This window comes from Mytilus galloprovincialis, chromosome 8 (genome assembly GCF_965363235.1).
Source record: "Mytilus galloprovincialis chromosome 8, xbMytGall1.hap1.1, whole genome shotgun sequence".
NCBI lineage: Eukaryota > Metazoa > Mollusca > Bivalvia > Mytilida > Mytilidae > Mytilus > Mytilus galloprovincialis.
The window spans coordinates 33,225,183-33,248,342 of NC_134845.1; the positions used below are offsets into that span (position 1 = coordinate 33,225,183).

General features: G+C 31.0%; 1 protein-coding gene across 2 annotated transcripts in view; it reads right to left on the reverse strand.

The window, feature by feature from the left end:
• The window catches only part of LOC143085595 (uncharacterized), a 76,017-nt gene that overhangs the window by 50,243 nt on the left and 2,614 nt on the right, over positions 1-23,160 (reverse strand). Inside the window, exons 2-4 of one of the 2 annotated variants that reach the window (XM_076262052.1) lie at positions 12,946-13,019; positions 10,624-10,693; positions 5,041-5,150 (exon numbers count right to left, since the gene is read on the reverse strand). In XM_076262052.1, the coding sequence (XP_076118167.1) occupies positions 5,041-5,150; positions 10,624-10,693; positions 12,946-13,019 (254 nt within the window). Of the gene's footprint in view, positions 1-3,063; positions 3,083-5,040; positions 5,151-10,623; positions 10,694-12,945; positions 13,020-23,160 lie in introns of those variants that run through there. The other variant, XM_076262057.1, reaches the window with a different exon arrangement.

Consider the following 23,160-nt stretch of genomic DNA (forward strand, 5'->3'; position numbering starts at 1 on the left):
TTCTGTCATATTAAGTTAGATATAGGTATTTGGCATGAATACATGTGTAAATGATGTAACATTCTACAAAATTTCTTATAAAATTTTACATGATAAAATTTAAAATGGAACGCCCATCATTTAAAAATCCAAACAATATTTAACGATGTTTCATGACAAAACATGCATGTCTAACAACCTATTGAATGCATGTAGTGTTTCTGATTTCAACATGCAGTTGAAAATGATGTACCATTTGCAATTTTATTTAGGTTTCTTGTAAGAGGGACAGTAAGAATTTTTTTCAGGCCTGGTATTCCCTTTAGTGCCTTCATTTTTAGGGAATTCAGGCTTTACTCCTATTAGGATTCTGGTGTTAAAGATTATTTTTTCAAGATCTAAAAAAAAATGCTTAATGTCAGGGATTTGGGATACAGAATCTTTTTTTCTGAGAAATTCACAATTACAACCATTCCTAACACCCCCACCCCCTCTCTCTTTTTTTCTCTTGAAAGATATTAAAGAAATCTGTGCTTTGGTCACTAAATGTATCTTAAATACGCCAACGACTTTCTTAAAACTTTGATTTTAACAAAATTGATCAAATATTTTCCAAGCTAACTTCGTTTTTTGTAGTCCTCAAGTATAAATTAATATTTTCTTTAAATTTAAAGCTGAATCATAAACATCGAGGAAAAAATGTTTTGAAAATTGGCCAATGAAAACTATCTACTATCTCTTTTTGCCAAGTTCTTTCAAATGAGGATAATTTTAGTGGACCCCAAATACATCATAGTGTAAAATTCAACTTGAATTGAACAAGCAGTCTCAGAAGATGATAGAAATGTTGTTTTCAATAGAATATCAATGAAAACTACATCAGGCTAATTGGTGACCAGATTGATTTAACTACATGTATTAAATTCTGTATAAGTTTGCAGTAATTTATAATATATCAGCAGCCAGAATAAAAGTCATCATAATGACTAAAATGGCTCATTATAATTTTTAGTGTCTTTTTTTAGTGTCTTATCTTCTTCAAAATAACTTAAAAGAAAGCTTAAACATCTCTAAGTACAGATTAATTTGTCTTTAATTCAACAATCTAAAATCGACATTAAACAAATTATTGTCATATTTGATTCCAAATCATTTTATAAACTTCATGCAGGAGGAAATCCAACTTATCTATACAAATTTGTATTCTATCAGACTTAATCAAAATAACTAGACCATGTTGAGTTGAGAATGCAAGTCAGATTAATCATTTATTCTTAGCATATAAATCTTAAATTCCTTTGACAACTGAGAATTTTTATCATTTATTTATTAGGGCTAATTGTTGATATCCTAGTAGCATAGTCTACTACATTCATACTGTAAGAGACGTTACAGAGACTAACAGACTAAAGCTTTTTAAAATCAAATCAAATAAATCAATTTCAAATGGGACAAAATTTGAAAATTAAAATCTTCACATTCTTACAGGAATTCAAAGACTTAAACATGAAAACAAAAACATAGAAATGAAAAATGAAAAAAAAAAACCCAGAGAGATTGGTAACAGAAGAGAAAAATAAATTTACACAAGCAAATAATCACAAGTACTTGGGGAATAACCCCCTCCCCCTTTTTTTTTAAATTTTTTAAATTTTTTTTTATTTCTTTTCAGTAATTTCAAACATTTAACCAGTTCCATGAGCTGGTTGATTTCTGGTTACTACAAAACATTTGGAAAAATATCTGTGATCATATGGTCATTATTTTATATTGATGACACCTTTTTTAAATAACTGAATCCCCTATTGGTCAATAGTTCTTTAATGAACTTTGTCATTGCTGGGATAAAATCATTCAGCTTCTTATCAATACACAACACATTCTTGAATACTTTAATTTTGGATGTAACGCGTCTTCTGATTGGCTGACGTTATTTTGTTATCAGATCATAGACATAATTTAGTCATGTGACCGTGACGTCATCAACGTTTTTTCAAGGTTTTCTACGGTTTAAAATGGAATTTAGAATTAAATTATAAGAAATGACTGTAATATTTTTTCTGTCTATTCTAAATAACATAAAAAATGTGGTGTACACTGTTAAATAACCCGCTACGCATGTTATTCAGTGTGCACCACATATTTTATGTTATTTCTTCATAGACAGAAAAAATATTACAGTCATTCCTTAATGAATTTATACTAATAAATTTTACACATAAACATAAAAATAGTTTATATCTATATCCTGAAGAGATTACTGGACATTACTGTTGTATGTAAGATATTTTGACAAATAAATTCCCTTTTTAAACAAACATTATAAACTTAAGAAAAGTGGTTACTGTTAAACTAATAATGATAATTATCTACATTTGTGGATGGTGCCCACCAGTGGCGGATCCATGGGGAGGGTTCCGGGGGTTGGAACCCCCCTTTTTTGGACAATCAATGCATTTGAATGGGGACATATAGTCCGAACCCCCCATGGTCCTGGGTTGGGAATCCCCCCCTTTTTAAAATGGCTGGATCAGCCCCTGCCACGCAATTACAATATGCACCAATATGTCCTTCTTGTCATAACTTCATTCACAGTTGAGACAATTGACAATATTAAGAGCCTTTCTTTCAATCTACTCAATAAAAATTTACAAATTCCAGTTTGCCGTCATGGCCCACATTTACTTATCATATTTTTCTTGTTACTAAGCATAAAATTAAACCTGAAAGACTATGTTCTGTAAATTTAGGATTTCAAGTTAGTATGCAAAAAATGTCTTTTGACTGTTTTGTAAATCTTTAGATGTTAAGGCATAAAAAAATTGCCTTTTCATGGAAATATGATTTCGTGGTTTTGGAAAAATCAGCATACAACGAACCTGATAGAAAATTTGTATTTTGTTGATTATTGAAATTAGTTTTTCACCTGTACCAACGAAAACCACGAAAAATTAATATCCAATGAATAATAATGAAAACACAGTGTATGTTTATACTGATAATGAGTACTAATATATTATTAATTTTCAAAACTGAATCTCTTTACCACTTGGTAAGTCAGATTGCGGTACAATGTAATCCTACCTTTTATAGCTTCCTTAACCATTACAAGCCCAGATACTTATATTTCTTGCTAGGATAACATATGTAAAATGATTAAAACATCTTCAAGCTGAAATTATACACTATAATAGATTACAGAAATGTGCTTGTTATAAATGTAATTACCATTGAATGCAATATTCATTATTCATGTTATTAGGTAATTCAAATCTTTACAAAAATTCTACAATAGTTTAAATGTAACACAAAAGTCTCTTATTAATGCTCTAATTATCAAAGCCATTGACCAAACACTCCAAACCATTTAAATAATACAAACTACCTTAAAGGACAACCTGATTAGGACTAATTCTTGATGAGAAATGACACAAAGTTACACAACAGTTCAATCTGAGGTTACAAAAGGGGAACCACCAACAGGGGATAATTATACAGCCCTTAACTTAGTCTAGTAACCAGAATTATAAATGTTCTGCACTCAGTCAATTTAATGTATTCATTTTCCCCCGTAATTATCAAACTACAAAAAGATATGTACAGTGAAAAATGTTTGCCCTTTATCTGGACCCCACATTTTCCCCATTCAAAGAACTCCTAGCAAAAAACTTCAAACGATTTCAAGTTAATCATTATTACAAATATAGAAATGTCATTATTCAAACTTTTCAATATAGCTAGACCTAAGCAATTTGACCAATCAAGGACAAGGTAGACATTATTCACGATTTAATAAGTAGGTCCAATCACACGCTGGTTCCCTCTACACAGAATATATGACCTTTGATGTCATAATCACACAGAACCAAGAGACCTCCTATGGGGTGGTTATCAGTCTGTTGTTCTAAAAAGTGTCAATATTGTCGTTTTAACAGTCAATTTACATACAACTTTCAATAATGTCTGAATGATTTATTTAATAGTCTAAATGCCAATCAGAACACCAGGTGAGAACGTGAAGGTCTTTACATGCAAGATTGTTCTAGAATTTTTTTTTAATTCAACAAAGTTTTTCCAAATTAGATTTCCACTGGCAAAGAATTTTATATAACATAGTACAGGTAAGAAATGAATGGCATTCTCAGAATTGTTTTACATGGAACATAGTTTGTAAATCTATACCAGTCAGCAAACCTTAGTTCTCCTATTTTTTTTATAGAAAACCCAGTATAGTCTCATGCTAGCATTATCACCTTGCAAGCAGAAAGTTAGTGTAAAACTTTCAAATTGGTTTTCCATGTCTCTGCACTGAGCATTGTACTTCATGATCATGAATAGTTGTAAATGCATATACATGTATATATTTAAATCAAGGAACAATGTATTCCAGTGGAATTACAGTGGTAAAACTTTCCAATGTTATTCCAGTGGAATCACCAATTAAATGCCACTGGAATTCCTAATTTTATATGATTTACCAGTGGAATTCCAATGGGTCACTGGAATCTAGTGGAATTTCAGTGGAATCAACAATATTTCACTGGAATTTCGATTAACATTTTCTATGGAGATGTCACAGCATTTAGTTGTTAAAACAAAATGGTCTGCATGGAGCCTTGTTTAGTGTAACAGCATGCTAGTATTGTACCAAACATGGTTCTTATGCATTTTTCATCCTGTATATGCTTTTTATATTTGACATTGGACGTTTAACGTCTATGCATGCTACTTTAAGAAGTTAGGTTGATACATTCTGTACTTCTTTTGCTTTATAACATGTTAAATTGTGCATAATTTAGTACGATATATCTTTTTACTAAAGCTGTTCAAATAAGGCAATGTTTTAATATAATCAAAATCTCTAGTAACTTATTACTTTGACAGTCTTATTATATAAAGAGTTGAAGCCTTTTTCAATCTTATCCAAAAATAATCACCGAAAAACTTTTAAGTTATAAATTCAAACATTAAGATATATATTGCATCTACATGTGAACCAGATATTTTGGTGAATTTCTTTTCAACAAGTTTTTTTCCTCTTATAACTGACAAGTAACTTACTGTGATATTGCTCTCTGGGATAAATCTTCAAGGTCACAGGGGTCAAACAGCTGATTCTCTTTCAGTCCAAAGTTCTTTTTGCAAGCATTGAGAAATACATTAATATTGTCCTGAAATATAAACAATTTAAAAACATATCAAAATAAAATAATGTATTTTCTGTATAGTTATGTATATCTATTTAATGGATACAGTTCTGCCATATTTGATCATATTGCAAACACTACCTTACTGTTGTATATGTTATGCCACAACATAATTCGTAATCATATCAGATCCTTATGCTTACAATAGGTTGCATGGTCTATATTTATTTTTATCATTTTGACTGCTTTTGTCTTTGGACCCCAACAAACACACTCTTTAACATGTTTGAAATGTTCTCAAATAAAATTTGGTTCTTCAAGAAAGACAGATGACAGCACAGGAAGAAAGCAACCCATACTACTACACTGCAGGCAAGTCTGCTATCACATATTACAAAAGTACAGAGTCAGTAATTTTCTTGATGGAAGCTGGAGAGAGTTATGCAAAAATGTAATCTCAAATGAAACAATTGAAGTAACATGTATTAAGACCCATGCACATCTGCTATTATTATATAAAGATGACAAACAATCTTGAAATTGATCTTTTCAATACAGATGATAAACTTTTGTAAAAGGATAGTGCTTACTATAAACAGAAACAGAACTCCTACTTTTTTTAAAATGCATTTTAAATTTGAAAATAATTTAACTTCATTATATCAGATAAGGCCACCCTTTTAAATCTTTTTAAATAAACAAGCTGTGTTTGCACTAAATTAATGGTCCATGGTGTCAAAAATGCAGTCTACTTTTGTACTTTTGTGAAAAAAATCTATTTACTTCGAAGTTTCAAGTTCCGCTATCTGATGTAAATTTTTTAAATCTCCGATAATTGACATGTGCATAAAAGAATGATGTATTGTTGCATTGTCAACCGACACAAAAATGCAGTCGTTTATTTGTTAAGGAATACGCAGTTCATGACTTTTTATCCTACGCTTTTATTAACAAATGATATGCTGTAATACAACTTGTCTCAAGAAGTATTTCTTTCTGTTTATTGGTAACCTCATATTTTTCAAAACCTAAAAGAAATTTTATATTTCCTCAAAAATTATTATTTTGTTAATTTTACTGGAAGTTTTCCCTCTGTTTTAACTGTTTTTGTTCTTTGACCCCAAGAAACACCCCAAACAAATTTGACCTTGAATTTTACATCAATGAGACATTTAGGTGTGCCATCCTGGACATGCAAACTACAACTTACAAACTAATTATGTGGATTAACTGTCAATATTATAAAATAAAGAAACAAAATTTGTATGGAGACTAAATTCTGAAGTATTCTGAGATATGTTATAATATATTAGATCAAATAGAGCAATGATCTTAATGTATGATGCATGGTTCCAAGATAAAATATACTGAAGAACATATTAACCTGTTATAATAAAAGGTGTTCCAAATCATAAAATTTCAACAACATGCCAATTGATATACAAACAATGACAAATGATTTGTATATTAAACCTTAAATAATTATACCCCTATTCTGTTTTATGAAAAATATACAATTAGTTTAGTGATGATAGTTTCACATTTAATTTCAAACTTTAAAATTCAATAAAGATCTAAGGATTGTAATTAAATATTTACAAATATCCACATAAAATCATGAAATATGAAATATCATTCTTTGAGATCTGCAAAAACATAAACAAATTCAAAATAAAATTTAAAACAAGAAAGTGTCCCAAGAACACGGATGCCCCACTCGCACTATCATTTTCTATGTTCAGTTGACCGTGAATTGGGATAAAACTCTAATTTGGCATTGAAATTAGAAAGATCATATCATAGGGAACATGTGTACTAAGTTTCATGTGGATAAGACTTCAACTTCATCAAAAACAACCTCAACCAAAAACTTTAACCTGAAGTGGGACGAAAGGATGGACGAACAGACCAACGAACGGACCCACAGACCAGAAAACATAATGTCCCTCTACTATCGTAGGTGGGGCATAATATCGTAGGTGGGGCATAATGATCTCATTGGTGGCCTTTGGCTGTTGTCTGCTTTTTAATCGGGTTGTTGTCTCTTTGACATATTCCCCATTTCCATTCTCAGTTTTATCACATGGTATATTTTAAAATGTAATTCAAACACTGACACCAGCTACTATTTATATTTTATTTTTGTAACAATTTGAATAATGAATTGACAACTTGCAGAAAATTAGTTAAGAATTAAAACGATTTTTTTTTTGTAGCTATGTGAAAATTAAAAGATGTGATTGTCAATGAGACGACTTTCCATCCAGGACAAAAAGAAATAGAAGTAAACAGCTATATTATTATGGATTACCATACAATATTCAGCAAAACCCATACCACAAAGATTTTGCATGAATTGTCAAATCAAAAAGTTTAATTGGTTTAATATTATTTATATACAGGCACTTGGTCTTCATGGAAATGAAATATTTTAAAATGAGTAAGTTTATAATACTGCCTTATTCTAAATTGTCCTGAACTTGTTAACAAATCAACACTAGAATAAAACATGGATACATTTAAATCTTTTATTAATATTCTGTCTCTTCACAGCTTTGAAAATTTCTAATTACATTTTTGAAATACATAAAGGAAAATTAAAAGCTAACTTGTTAAGTTGGTAGTGTTTGATTTAGATAGATTTTTAAAAGTATAAAATGGTTTCAAAAAATAGTCAAAAAGGATCTTCTGAATAAAACTACATCTTTGAGTAGTTTACTTTTATCTTTAAAAATCAAAAAGATTTTCTGTCAATAGAAATTCAAAATGAGTTCACTTTATTCAGTTATTAAGTATATTTGCATATATATGCTAAGCTTGTTTCTGACTTAACAAAGATCAAATGTAAGTAAATGGAGGTCAGTATCCTACAAACTTTCAATTTTGAAGCAACCTGATAGCCTCCCTTTCATCATGAACTACAGTTTTATAGAAAACTGCAATTTCCGGTTAGTTTTTAAACATATTTATTTATAGTGGATTGGGAAACAAGTTATTGCAACTTGTATTAATCCCTTTCCACTTTGCGGGTGCAAGTGCTGCCTTGTAGCGGCATAAGCCTGCTGTTTTTCGAAATCTACAAGGTTGTCTTGCTATGTGCAAGAGATATGGCTCTCTCTTAACACTAGTCAGCCATTTATCGACCCCTTCAAACGGACTATTATCATTTCCTGAAAACCATAGTTGCAAATGGTGTCGAGGGAGTCCCTGAAATTTTCTCCCCTGATCGGGGATCCAACCAGGCACCTTTGAGTTTTTAGTCAGATGCACTAACCACTACACCACAGCTCTCTTTCTGTGGTCATAAGTTTCCCTTGAAATGGTAACATTTTGGATTTTTATATGGTACTAATCTTGTTAAAATAAGATCTCAGCACTTGCTTCTCATTTTTGTTGAGTTGTTTACGTGTAATGCATGGCACAAGTGTGGATAACTAATTTTTATAAGATTGGTATTGTACACTATAATAAAATTGTTAAGAAAAAGGTCTTATCCTCCATCGATATATAACTGCATCAATTTCAAGGGAAACTTAGGACCACACACAGAAAGAGAGCCGTGGTGTAGTGGTCAGTGCATCTGACTAAGTGAACTTTAAAACCCTTGCATACTAATTTTGTTTATATAATGTTTCAACCAACACAAATAATTCAAATGGTTAAGGGGAGATAATTCATTTTTTTTTTTAATGAAAAAAACTTCGATTTCTTTAACATGAAATTTATAAATTGAATAAAATGTAAACCTCAGGTCATTAAACTTACAGTACAATGTACTTTTTATGTAAAATAAGCAGTTAAAAAAATTTAACATTAGAATATATTATAGACAGGAGCAATCAATCATATTCTTACTATAACCTAAACAACATTCTTGAGCTGGGCTGAAACGAACCATTTGTGATGTAATTTCTATCATAAGAATTTTCTCTGGTCACTGACACGCTGATGTTATCATAAATTCTTGTAGTTGTTAATCTATTGAAGAAGTATTAAACTGCATAATGCGTACTGCTTCATTGATTTTAATGAAGTTTTAATAGGAAATTGAAAAAGAAGAGGATATTTGGTGAATCTTTGCCATGTTTGCATTATAAAAATATCATGAAATACTAGAAACAAGCCAGAATAATAAAGGAATAGTGCTTGTATGAGTGCTGTTCCTCATTTAAAGTAGCTAAAAAATCTTAAATATGGATCATTAAAAGTTCACAGACAACTTTCAATATCTATTATGAGGCAGATACTGATTCCATAATATGTTCATGGGGAAACAACTCATATTACCTAACCGTAAGTCGTAATCCTCAAAATATTATAAGTATATACCTTGTAAAGGCTGTTTGTTACTATATTCATACTTTCATTTCATGTATGTAAAGTTAACGCGAAGATTGTGGAAGACACACCTCATAATATTTGTTTATATTGATCATATTTGTATTGTACCTTCTGAAATATTAGTCTGTGTTTTAAACAACTAAAAATTATCAACTTTGAAATCAGAGATTATCCAAATGGTAGAATCTTAGCAATGTAATAAATTTTATCTAAAACATTCATATTGTGTTACTGATGTGCTATGACATACATCAAATATTATATATGAAAACAGATTAAATGATGTCTATACATAATAATTGTACATAAAAATAGTGTTTCACAAAATATTTAGAAGCTAATGTGATGGTACGAATCTGGTAAGGAGTTGTTTTACACATTTGGTTTGGTTAATGAATATTTAAAGGGTGGGGAATCATAGACTCTTTCATTTCAGTTGGCTATGCTTCTTTTTATAGGTGCAAAGCAAGCCATGGTACTTAAGCTGGCCAGAAGAAGGTTGTCAGCTAGTGAGGATAATGATTTGAAATCTTTTACAAAATACAGTTAGAAATTTGATCTCATCAGTCTTGGTCAGCAACCAATTCAAAGGAAAGAAGTCTTGAGCAAAAATTGTTCTTGCTCTACAGCTATAGAATTGAGTGACAGTCCAACAACGTGTCTGTGTAAAATCAAAATCCTACATAAATTCCAACTGTCACCATATGAACCACACAGCACTAACAGGAGTGTTTAGGGTGATATCTTACATGTGACGTGTTCTGCTCTTTTTTCGGGGTTGTTGTCTCTTTGACACATTCCAAATTTCCATACTCAATTCTACCTTCAATTCCTGTTTATATCAAATTATAACTGGTTCTAAATTGGTTTGTTTTAGTAAAAGAAAATTAAATATAGCTAAAACATTTCAGCGACTTTTTTTATTGTCTCCCTTTAAAGGACACTTATAAAACTTTGAAAAAGTGTCCTCATATTTACAATAAATATATACAGGACAGAATTTAATAGTATTTAACATGAAATTATGTGTGATTGAATAGACACTTTTTTATAGCATTTGACACATTTAAATACACAGTGTATACCTTTTCTGGGAATAAGTGTCCAAGCGGACACTTTTTAACAGGACACTTTTATGGCTCACAACAGTACTTACCAATCCAGCCAAAGGTGTGGGCAGCTTGTTAATTCTTTTAACTGAACCTGTCTTCAAATTGTTCAACAACCTTCAAGTAAACAAGCATTGCTTAAAATGTTGTTCTGATTTTCAAAAACATAATTCTGTTTCTATATGAAGCTAACCTTTGAACCTATCACATGCTATTTTGTAATTTTCAAATTATAGGCATGTGGTTTAAAGTATGACTATCATATAAACATTTTCATTTGTACATAAAATGATAGTCTTATAATGTTATTACAAAATGTACTTGATTATGTATTCAAGTAGATCTGAGATTATAATACCCAAATGAGACACCAACTGTATTGTGAAGTATGTGCATGCACCCATGAAATACCCTTTAGAAATTGTCCACATGCATCTTATCGGTTTAATGTCTATGAATCATACTTTATTATTGTATGTTTATAGAAGGTTGAATTTTGACATATGAGAATTATGATGATATTACAGAATCTATACTATTAAACGAGAAGACCTCATTTTTGGTGTCGCTTCTCCTCCTTTCACAAGAAATTAATCATCATGCCTCTGTGTCCTATAGGTAACATGTATAGTCGCATTTGTCATCTATTCGTATGATCATTAAGTTTGGGTTATTTTGGGATAAAAAACGAAAAAGAATGCGTCCGGATATTTTCCCGTCATTGGACAAAACTTTAAGTCAGATTAGACTTCCGGTTCGTGTTTTTCTGTACTTCGAACATACAAAGACTATGAAATAAAGTATATGAATTTGCTTTCTGCTATCATTTTGAGTTCTAGCATGTATCATCCTTGCTTAACGTGTTTCAGTTTGGGTTATTTTGGGAGGAAAACGAAAATGAATAATATTTGCTATTTACTATGAATTAGTTTACAGTAGCGGATCCAGAACTTTTCATACGGGAGGGGGGCGTTGACTGATATAAAAGAGGGGGGGGTTACTCTCATGCTTCCCTATTTAATCAACAATCTTTTTTCAACGAAATGGGGGGAAAGACCCCCCCCCCAAGCCCCGCCTGGGATCCGCCTATGCTTTACTATTCATGGCGTTCACTGATGTATATATATATATATATATATATATATAATATATATATATATATATATATATATATATATATATATATATATATATATATATATATATATATAAGTACCTTTGACTTTTGATACCTCTCCTGAAATTCTCTGTATTGAGTAATTAAAGTATATGCATGTTCATAGAGTACAGAAAAACAGAAGGTATAAAAATCTGTATTTGGAAAATAGGAGGAGGGCAAAAAAATGTGCCCAGTCCCTAAGTACCTTTGAATTTTGATACCTCTCCTGAAATTCTCCAGTCAGTATATTTTTTTTTACAGTTCAAGTTACATACGCTCTATTTCCCCGCGATTTCGCGGGTGTGTTCTAGTATTATTATAAAGTAAATGCTTGATATCACTTTTATATAGGACTTTTATAATAAGGACTATAAGTACATATTTACATGAAATATAATTCTCGAAAATATGCAAAATGTACACACATTTTTAAGTTTGCAGAGAGAATCAAAGCAAAATTAAAGCATTCATTAAAAAACATCAGTTGTTTTATAACTGACTATGCGATAAGCGCTCTGCTCATTTTTGAAGGCCATACAGTGACCTATACCTGTGTATGTGTCATTTGGTCTCTTGTGTCCCAGAGAGGTGTTTCATTGGCAATCATACCACATCTTTTTTATATACATTTTTGAGCTTCCATTGGGTCTAAAGTTTATTCATGAAACTAATTCCTTAAATCCATGTATTCTTCTGTAGTTATATTCAATTTGGACCCATTCAATAATTAATGCTCAGGGAAGACCCTATGCTATACCACAAATTATAACAAACCTAGTGGACATTGACAGGACATCCAATTACAGTTAAGACTTTAATCAGTCTCTTACACTATTTCATATGAACTGCCAGTATTTCAAGACTTATCATGAGTTTGTCCATCAGTAAAAGCAGAGAAATCAAGACAACTTTACACAAATGCTAGATAAAATAATGCTAAATGGTGGGACTTCTTTAGTTTATCAAAAATGTATACCTTATTTTTTTACATAAATAAGGTCATTAGTTTTTCTCGTTTTACATGTCATTACGGGGCCTTTTATAGAAGACTATGATGTATGTCCTTTGCTCATTGTTGAAGGCAGTACTGTGACCTATAGTTCTTAATTTCTGTGTCATTTTGGTCTCTTGTGGACAGTTGTCTCAATGGCAATCATACCAAATCTTCTTTTTTATACCTTATTATTTATTTTATATAAGTGACACTTACTCACACAACAGTACCCCATTCTCTAAGGATTTTCTAAAATCATCTGGGTATTGGAATTTCTTTCTGGTCACAGTCTGTGAAGACAAAAAAGAGTAGGAGTTATCTCCCTTTTACAGAAAAATCATGATTGTTAGGTATTAGTGATGGTAGAAAAGATGTTAAAAGAAAAGACTAGAAAAATGTCCTAAATTTATAAGTTTTGTATGACATTCTTGTATCAAAAGAGTTGAAGAGGAAAAAAGAAAGAAAAAAAGGATCATGTGTAATATTGACATGAAATTTAGGACTTCTGAGCTACACTAATTTGATTTCTATAGGCTGAATCATTGGACACTCTTTGCTTTTTAAATTTCTAATAATCATGATAATAATTGATTTAATACAAGATGTCACATAATGTATATAAATTGAATATTAAAACACAACAATAATAATATCAAATCACAACCGAAATTTAATTGATCATAGTGTAAACAATAACTGATTTGACCTCAGTAAAACATCTGGTGTCAAATTAGCATACGAAACAAATATATATACTGACATTTAAAAGAACTATTTAGTTTTGTCACCTATACAATGTTCTTTGACAAATGACAACAGTAAATTGATTGATAATTGATAACTTTTCATGGCCACCTCTATGCATATTAATATGAATAAAAGGAATTTAAACTGTTAAATATTAAAGATATATATGAAACAGCATTCCATTTACACAAATAAAAGACCCAAAGCTATCTGGAGGTCAACTATACTGTCTTTAACAGTTTAACGTGGTGTCTATATAAAATTTAATTTAAATAATTTGACCAGTGTCCAGAAAATTCAAAGATTTAAAACAACAAAACATTTGATAAGATCTAAAACATACATATATACCTAGAAAATACAACTTGTATATTGTTGTTTGGCAAACTTCTTTTTGAAATTACTGTAACAAATAACTTGTAGCACTCTACATTTTGTACTTTGAAATAAGGAATGTTTGTATAAGTTCATAAACCAGATATATAAAAAAGAAGATGCGGTATGATTGCCAATGAGACAACTCTCCACAAGAGACCAAAATAACACAGAAATTAACAACTATAGGTCATCGTACGGACTTCAACATGTTCTCACTCTTACAATAGTTAACAATATGATCCTCAGCTAATATATTTATATATCAAATGCTTGTGTATATTAAGTATGAGACAGTTAAGCCAAATTTTGAACATGAAAAAATCTGCATCTCAACCAACCCAAAACATTACATTGAAGCCTTCATAGAACCACTAGCTAGCTAAACATCTTATTTGCCCTCATTTAATTAACCAAATTTTGATAATATTATTGAGAAAAAGAATATCTGATTTTTACTGAGATTCTCATCTTTATATTTTATTTAGGTTTGGGAGTGTGGAATTTTCCCGCTGTGTGGAAGACCCTTTGGTGGCTTCTTTGACATATTCCCTATTTCCATTCTCAATTTATCTCATAAAAAACCACATAATTAATTCATATCAAATTCAGGCTATTCCATTCATAACCATCATTTAATTACATTAGATACATTTCACTAATACATATACTAGTAATTGTTCTTATGAATAAATTCCTTTCATTCAGACTTTCATTAGTTGTAATGCAGTACTTGAATCAATATGTTTTATTCATTTGCACACACGTTTTAATTGCCTGTGCATGTTTTTTACATCATCTGATGAATATATACAATCAGCACCAAACTTTTCTACTTGTAAATTATTGAAGCTGCATTTTACAACATCAATCTCTCAGCTGTTAGTTCTGGTGAAGAGTTAAAATTACAAAAGCATATATATATTGTAAATATTGTTGTGAACAAAACTATATATTTGTCTTGAAAAACTAATGTAAATGAAGCAGAAACCACAGGCTTTTCAATGAATGAAAAGTTTAACAACATAAAAATTGGTAACCCTGCAACAAATGAAATTTCTGTCTTTTTCCAAATGAAGTTTTAAAAAGATTAACACTCAAGGCTATTTCAACGTCATATGATAATTCATATGGAGATGTTGAAAGATTGCTAATTAAATGAGATATTCAATCAGAGACCAAATGACAAAAATGTTAAACATCTATAAGCCACGATATGACCTTTAACAATGAGCAAAAATCCATTCTGTATCATAAGCAAAAAATGTTCCCATCATGACGATAGTGACATGACATTGCATGTATATATATAGTAGTAAAAATAATCATGACACCATCAGAAATATAAAAGGTCTAATGTTTTCATTTACATTTTACACATAACTTGTTTTTTTCATTGCAAGTTAATGCTCATTGTTACTGTGTACATGATATAGAGTTTTTCAGTATGCAAATTAAATCATCAACATGATCAAATACTTTTAACCTTATGATCTCCCTATATAATAAGCAGCTGGGCCTGTATTTTGAATAATATTTTTCTTATAAATGATCCTCTACATGATTTGTCCTGAATAAGCATCATTTAAAGTACTTGCCACTGGACGTGTTAGTAAACAACAATCAAATCAATTAAACATGCATGACCAGATTTAATTAAAATCAATGTAGGCTTATAAAACCTCAAGATTGGATCATGATGTATTGTAAATGAACTGACAGATATAAAATCAGAAGGTATGGACAGATGGATAATGCCATCATCCAATGAAACAGCAAAATTTGTTTATAAAAAAAGCTTAAATAACTTAATTATAAGTCTAGAGAACCTGGTAAATACCCAAGGGATATTTGATATCCACTCTGTAACCTAGCTGTTAACCTTCAGGACAGGGTCATTCTAATTTAGCAATATGAAAATAGAAAAATAAACACTGCTACAATAAAATTGAGAATGGAAATGGGGAATGTGTCAAAGAGACAACAACCCGACCAAATAAAAAACAACAGCAGAGGGTCACCAACAGGTCTTCAATGTAGCGAGAAATTCCCGCACCCGGAGGCATCCTTCAGCTGGCCCCTAAACAAATATATACTAGTCTAGTGATAATGAACGCCATACTAATTTCCAAATTGTACACAAGAAACTAAAATTAAAATAATACAAGACTAACAAAGGCCAGAGGCTCCTGACTTGGGACAGGCGCAAAAATGCGGCGGGGTTAAACATGTTTGTGAGATCTCAACCCTCCCCCTATACCTCTAACCAATGTAGTAAAGTAAACGCATAACAATACGCACATTAAAATTCAGTTCAAGAGAAATCCGAGTCTGATGTCAGAAGATGTAACCAAAGAAAATAAACAAAATGACAATAATACATAAATAACAACAGACTACTAGCAGTTAACTGACATGCCAGCTCCAGACTTCAATTAAACTGACTGAAAGATTATGATTTCATCATATGAACATCAGGCACAATCCGTCCCGTTAGGGGTTTAGTATCATACCATCATAACATATATGAGAAGAACATAACCCGTGTCATGCCAACAAATGTATGTACTTGTAGTTGTAGTAGTTGTATTTTCAATGTGCTATCTAAAATGATGACCACTCTCCAAGAATCACAGGTTTTTTTTTAACCAAGACACAAATTCTGGAAGAGAACAAACAAGTCTTCACAATTACTCCTAAATGCTACATGCTTACCAGAAAGCAAATACATTTTTAAGCCTTTTATTGGTTTGACCATCATGACAATAAGGACTTATGATTGCAATCAATTGGAGCCCTCTAACTATGCTATGTGCATGAACAGACCACTGAGGCTGTTTTATGAGTATATTTAAGAACATTAAACAGTCAAAGTTTTTACTATAACAAGTATCAAATGTACCAGCATTTAAGTTTGACCTTCCTAAGCTTCCCTATTATATTTCTGGATAAATGCTACACATTTTCTTCATTTTCTAAGCTCAATTTCCACCATGTGAAATTTATAACTCTTCAAAGTTACACTTCAAATAAATTCTTAGCAATTTGTTAATCAAAAACACTTCCTCATAATTGAATGAAAATATAATTCTCTAAAATATATATGAAAGTACATTTTGTAATCTTAGCCTTATAATATAAACATCTTCTAAAAAACAGTCTGATTCTTGTAAATTCAATTATACCTGGTATATTATAAACTGCTGACTAACTATAAGAAGTATTTAAGGGCATACCATACAGTTACAGGGGAGGTAATGACGTTGCTAACGTAAATTGTTATTTTCGCAACGTCAAATGGTGACTTATCGGGAATAGATGCAGTTTTCGGCTGATTTTTATCATTCAAATGATTTAACTTAAAAACAAGTTCATGGACTTCTCTTTTTTTAAAATGACATTTGGTTTGATTACTTTAGAAGATTTTGTGTACCAATTTTCATGAAACGTAAATAGTGCAATTTTTTTTTTTTAATTTGGATTATCAAACAGCAAAAAATGACAGTTTTTTCCAATATTCATGATCATTTGATTTATTTGAGTTATTTGTAAAACTAAAATGTCCAAGTTTATGCAATATTTATATAAAACATAAATTACAAATAATTTAACAAAAAACAGATCATGTTTATCTTTTATAACAAAAAAGTTATGTATTTCTATCCAAAGGAAAAATACGTCCACAAATCTGTATTTTTAGGAAATATCTGAAATTTGAACCTCAATTTCCTCAAAAAGTAGCACATGAAGGTATATTTTTTATTACATATTTGATTTAATCAGGTAAAAAATAGCCTGACATGCAAATTTTCATCAAAATTTAAATACGAGGTCAAAACTGTACCCTTTAAAATATTTACAAATAATTTTTTGCAAGAGTGGTCATGATTATATTTTCAACAGGTAAGCAGAGATTATCTGTAACAATAAGTCAGTGATAATCTCAGAAAATTATTGACTTTAATTCAAGTTAAAGTATTATGTGAAAATTGTCACAGCTTAGTACAATTAATCTTAGTATTATCAACACTGTAAATTTAAATCTGAAGTTATAATTAAATTTCTATTTAGGTTATCTGTCCCCAATATTGATTTGACATGCCGTAATTGAAGTTAAACTAAATTTTCATGGTAACCAACAATAGGTCAGAGGAAATCAAACAAATTATTAATATAACTTAAACTCATTGTCAATAGCATTATCATACTAAGAAGTAAAATCATACATGTATTAAATGACAGATTGGTTGATTGATTGTAGATATATTCTGGACAAGAGCATTGGTTCTGTAAAGTGGGATGATAGAAATGAAGGGCAGAAAATGTGGAAAAGGGAGAAGATTTGGTACCATTAAAACATCTAATCCCACTGCAATTGTTTACACCTGTTCTAAGTCAGGAATCTGATGTTCAGTTGTTGCGTCGTCTGTTTATGTGGTTCATCATGTTCATACGTTTCTTATTTCTCGTTTTTATATAGATGAGACTGTTGGTTTTCCTGTTTGAATGGTTTTACACTAGTAATTTTTGGGGCCCTTTATAGCTTGCATGCTGTTTGATGTGAGCCTAGACATGGTGTTAAAGACTGTACCATGACCAGTAATGGTTTACTTTTATAAATTGTAACTGGGATGGAGAGTTGTCTCATTGGCACTCATACCGCATCTTCCTTATATCTATTGCCACTGGAAACTATTGGTGTTTTGTAGTTACAGAGGCATCAGTCTGTCTATGGACTCCTCAAAAAGCAATTAACAGAAGTAAATTCCAAGAAAATAAATCATCAATGCACATGTGTAATGATGTGTTTAAAAGTCATTTGATGGGGGTGTTGGATAATTGTTGACCCTCAGTTTTGGATGACAGAGTCAGGATAGGGTGGAAAATAATTAGATTGCCACTGGAAATAATGGTGTTGACAGCTATAATAAAATGGGCTGAGGGTACCAGAATGGATGAAATTGTTGAAAAATCAGGTTGATTTTAGGAAAAGGAATACATAATATTTAACATATATAATACAAGTTGCCCTCTGCACAGCAACAACCAATCAACCACAAAAGAGAGAACCCCATCTTTTCACATTATCCATCCCATCCCTCAGAAAGATTCAACTTGGTTCAATGACCTTTTAATCTGTTTAAATTGTGTATTCTCTGTTACCTTCCACAATCTAACCTGTATCATTGTCAGAAGTCATAGACAGCTAGCCTAAAGAAATTGCTTTCAGCACATCAAAATGGCAAAAATGCCTAGATTTCACATGATCATGATATTTTTTAGGGGAGGGGGCAAAATAATTAACTACTGGTATTCATTTTTATCTGTTTCTATGCATGTTTACTTATTTTCACTTTGGAACACAATCGTTTCCTGAATTTTGTGAAGCAGAAAGTATTCATTTTCAATTCAACATAAATATGTATTTCATAAAATTTTAAAGTTATCGTTATTAATAATAAATTGTTTTTGTTTAGTTAAATATTGGGTAGTCTATTAACATGATTAAGTTGATATATTTGCATATTTTAAAAACAAAATTCAGTACATGTATAAGAATTTCAAAAACCTATTTGGTAATTGGTAAATTTAGAACAGACTTTCTGAAATATGAAATTCAACTAATTTGATTGTTTATCTTCACATAGATTATGTGAAGCCTGATTAAACAAAGTAATTTTGTATTATCTACAAATTATACCTATTTTCCAAATCACCCTAGATATAGTAATCTGTTTGTTTATCAAACAACTATGGTCCTATCTTAACTTTGTAAATAAAGTATGTTCAAGTCAGTAAACTCTGTATACATTCTTCTATTTTGTTGACATAAGTATTTACAAATTAACAATGCTCCCCTTTGAAGTGAAGTAAACCAATACATTTAAGCTACAAAATACACAAATTCCTTCTCTTTTTTATTTGAAAAACAGAGATTATTAACACCTTTGCATGTCAGCAATACTTTACTTGTAATGTGTATTGGGCATTATTTGTTAGGCCAAAAAAAAGGTTATGTTTCTTGCTTCCCTACCTATGATTGTTGGATGCCTGACAGTAAAGGCCATTCTGACCCTCAACTAAGATTGCAGTGAAATGAACTTTATTTCAATTTCTACCCTATATATTTTTCAACTAACCAAGTTTTCATTGATGGGTCACCTACAACAGATACAATCCCTGGAAAATTTAGATAATCATGATAGGAGTTTGGTCCGGAAAGTGACTCTTAAAAATCTGCCCAGCAGAGACAAAAGATTTTCTTTTATTTAAAACCCAAAATCCAATTTCGATTTTAGAAAGTGCATGCCACTCAGGCGATGAACTATAAATGTATACACTTTAACTTTTACTTGTGTTAGAATTAAACTAGTCTGCCAATTACCATCTAAATCTCCAGACCAAAGTGTAGCAATATAAGTGAATGTGACAGGGGTCGAGTTTATATTACATGTACATATTGTATTAGAATCTGATATCATGAATCTATAATTTGTGATGTACTTTTAGTATGTAAACAACCAGATGGGGTAAAGACAAAGCCTTCATTATCCTCAATGTTCATGTAAATTAAAGAGGATGTTACTCTGTCAATCAATAAGACAATTATTATTAGCAACCAAATGTCAAAATATTTTCAAAAAAAAACATCTTATGAAAGAGCAACAGGCAATATTTAACATTATAGATGGGTCTAAAATGTAAACTAGATTGCATCTACCTGCTCTTATTTCTAGAAGACTAATTATACTGGTATCAGGGGCGGATCCAACCATTTTAAAAAGGGGGTTACCAACCCAGGATAAAGGGGGGGGTTCCAACCATATGTCCCTATCCAAATGCATTGATCGTCCCAAAAAGAGGGGGGTTCTAACCATATGTCCCCATCCAAATGCATTGATCGTCCCAAAAACAGGGGGATTTCAACCCATGGACCCCCCTGGATCCGCCACTGGGTATAGTGTACTGTATGACACATAAATGTATTATACTATATGGTAGAGGAGGGACAACACTCTGCACACGGCAGGCAGATTTGTCTTATATTATCAATAGGTCGCGGAAATAACGTGTCATTTATTACAAGCAGTCTCTGACTATGAAACATGGATGAAACATGCAAAATTTTCAGTTACCATTATCATCCAAAAAAATATTTCATAGAAAGGTACAATTAAATCCTATCAGATCATTTCAAAGAGCTACACCTTAGTGTACTATATACTATATAGAGGCATATACTTTGTGCCACTTGTATGTTGTCTCCCCTCCCCCTTTTTTTCAAAGTCCAAATTCTGCATTTTATTTTAAATAGAGTTGTTTTTCGTACATGTACAATGTATGTTACTACATTATCTGATTATATAATTAAAAAGAGGGATAATGGAACATTAAGGAAAAACAGTTACTTACATGGATAAATACAATGTAACTAACTGGGTGTTCTGTTTGTACTGAAATATGGGCCTTTGTCAATTATTGTACATTGTAATTGTGTTTGTGCCAATAAAATAAAATATTTGTAAAAATTTTTGTTCAAGGTTTCAAACTGCCCCTGTGAGATGATAATGAATAATTCATGAATATGCATGAACATTTCATGAACTGTTCATGAACAGATTTCATGAACAGTTCATCATATCTTCATGAACATTTGATGAGCAATTCATGAACTGAAAATCGACAGTAATGTTCATGAACTTTAATGTTCATGAACAATTCATGAACAAGAAAGGGTTCATGATCATTGTTGTTCATGAACATTTAAATGTTCATGAACCTTTCTTGTTCATGAATTGTTCATGAACATTAAAGTTCATGAACATTACTGTCGATTTTCAGTTCATGAATTGCTCATCAAATGTTCATGAAGATATGATGAACTGTTCATGAAATCTGTTCATGAACAGTTCATGAAATGTTCATGCATATTCATGAATTATTCATTATCATCTCACAGGGGTATTATTTACTGTCAAGGAGAGGATTCTGGGGGGGGGGGATTGGAACCCACCCTTTTTTAGCAAGATCAATGCATATGAAAGGGTTTATAGTACATAGTTTGAACCCCACACCTTTTTTAAAATGGCTGGATCTGCACCTGTACCCACCCAATATTAAAACTAAAGTAACTATGCGTCAGATATAATAATATAAAAGGATACATGTAAAGTTTCTGCTTCTTTCTGTAATATTTTGTTGTCTCTGTTCTTCCAAGTAGAATCGCTGAATAAATGTAACTAAAATCTCCACGGAATCTGTTTTACTATCAAAACTGGCAGCTCCATTTTGATATTTAATCATTCAATCCCCTAAAAGTATAAAAAAAAAATCCACAAAGAATCACTTGTTCTAGATGTTTTAAAGCAATAAAATTCAATTGAAATGTTGTTGCCTGTTTATACACTACATCTGAAGCTGTTAATGAATCAAATTCATTTCAAAACCCTCCCCCTTTTTATCCCCTGAAGATTATAAAAACTGGCTACTTATTATTTTCACAAAAGAACAATTCAAACAATTCAAAAACTATAAATTTTAGGTAACTACCAATAATCATATGTGGAAACAATTATTCATTTTGTTTATATAATTAAAAATAAATTTTCAAATATGCTTTCAGACTTTCTGATGTTGCTTTGCTCAAAGAAACCATAAAAAAATTATATTTCCTCAACAAATTATATTTTATAATAATATACACATGTCTGTCATGTTAAATTAAATTTGTAATGCACTTATCTGAAATCTTTCTGACTGGAAATGTCTTTTCCGTGTTTCCATCAGCGTAATCTCCATTTTGGTGACGTATTACCCAAGAGTGCACTTATGCTGACGTTGAGACTGTGACAATCTCGCCCCAGATAATATCGGCCAGAAGTTGATCTGTGCCGTAACGGAAGTATGAAAATAAATCAAGGGTGTCGCAAACAAATATTTATTAATATGCAGTTTTATTAAGTATAATAAAAAAAAAATCTTTAGTTTAAACGGCACATGGTGCATGTGAATAAACAAGTGGACTCACTTGGAAGGTATTTTTAGGGCCGAACTGTTCAGTACGATTAAAACCACGAGGTCAAGGTTTGTTTACATTGTACATACGTTGAGAAACGTCTGTCGTTGGCATATCTATCATTGATCTGATATTTTTCTAAGTTATTTATATGCCGGACGACAATTAATAGAAAGGCACATATGTGAACTTGGAGAAAATCAGAATTTACATCTTTAGCAGTTTAGGGAAAGGAAGAGTAAAAAAAACCTTCTTGCAGCAAACCAGTAACAGCAGTGACAGTCCCACACGCA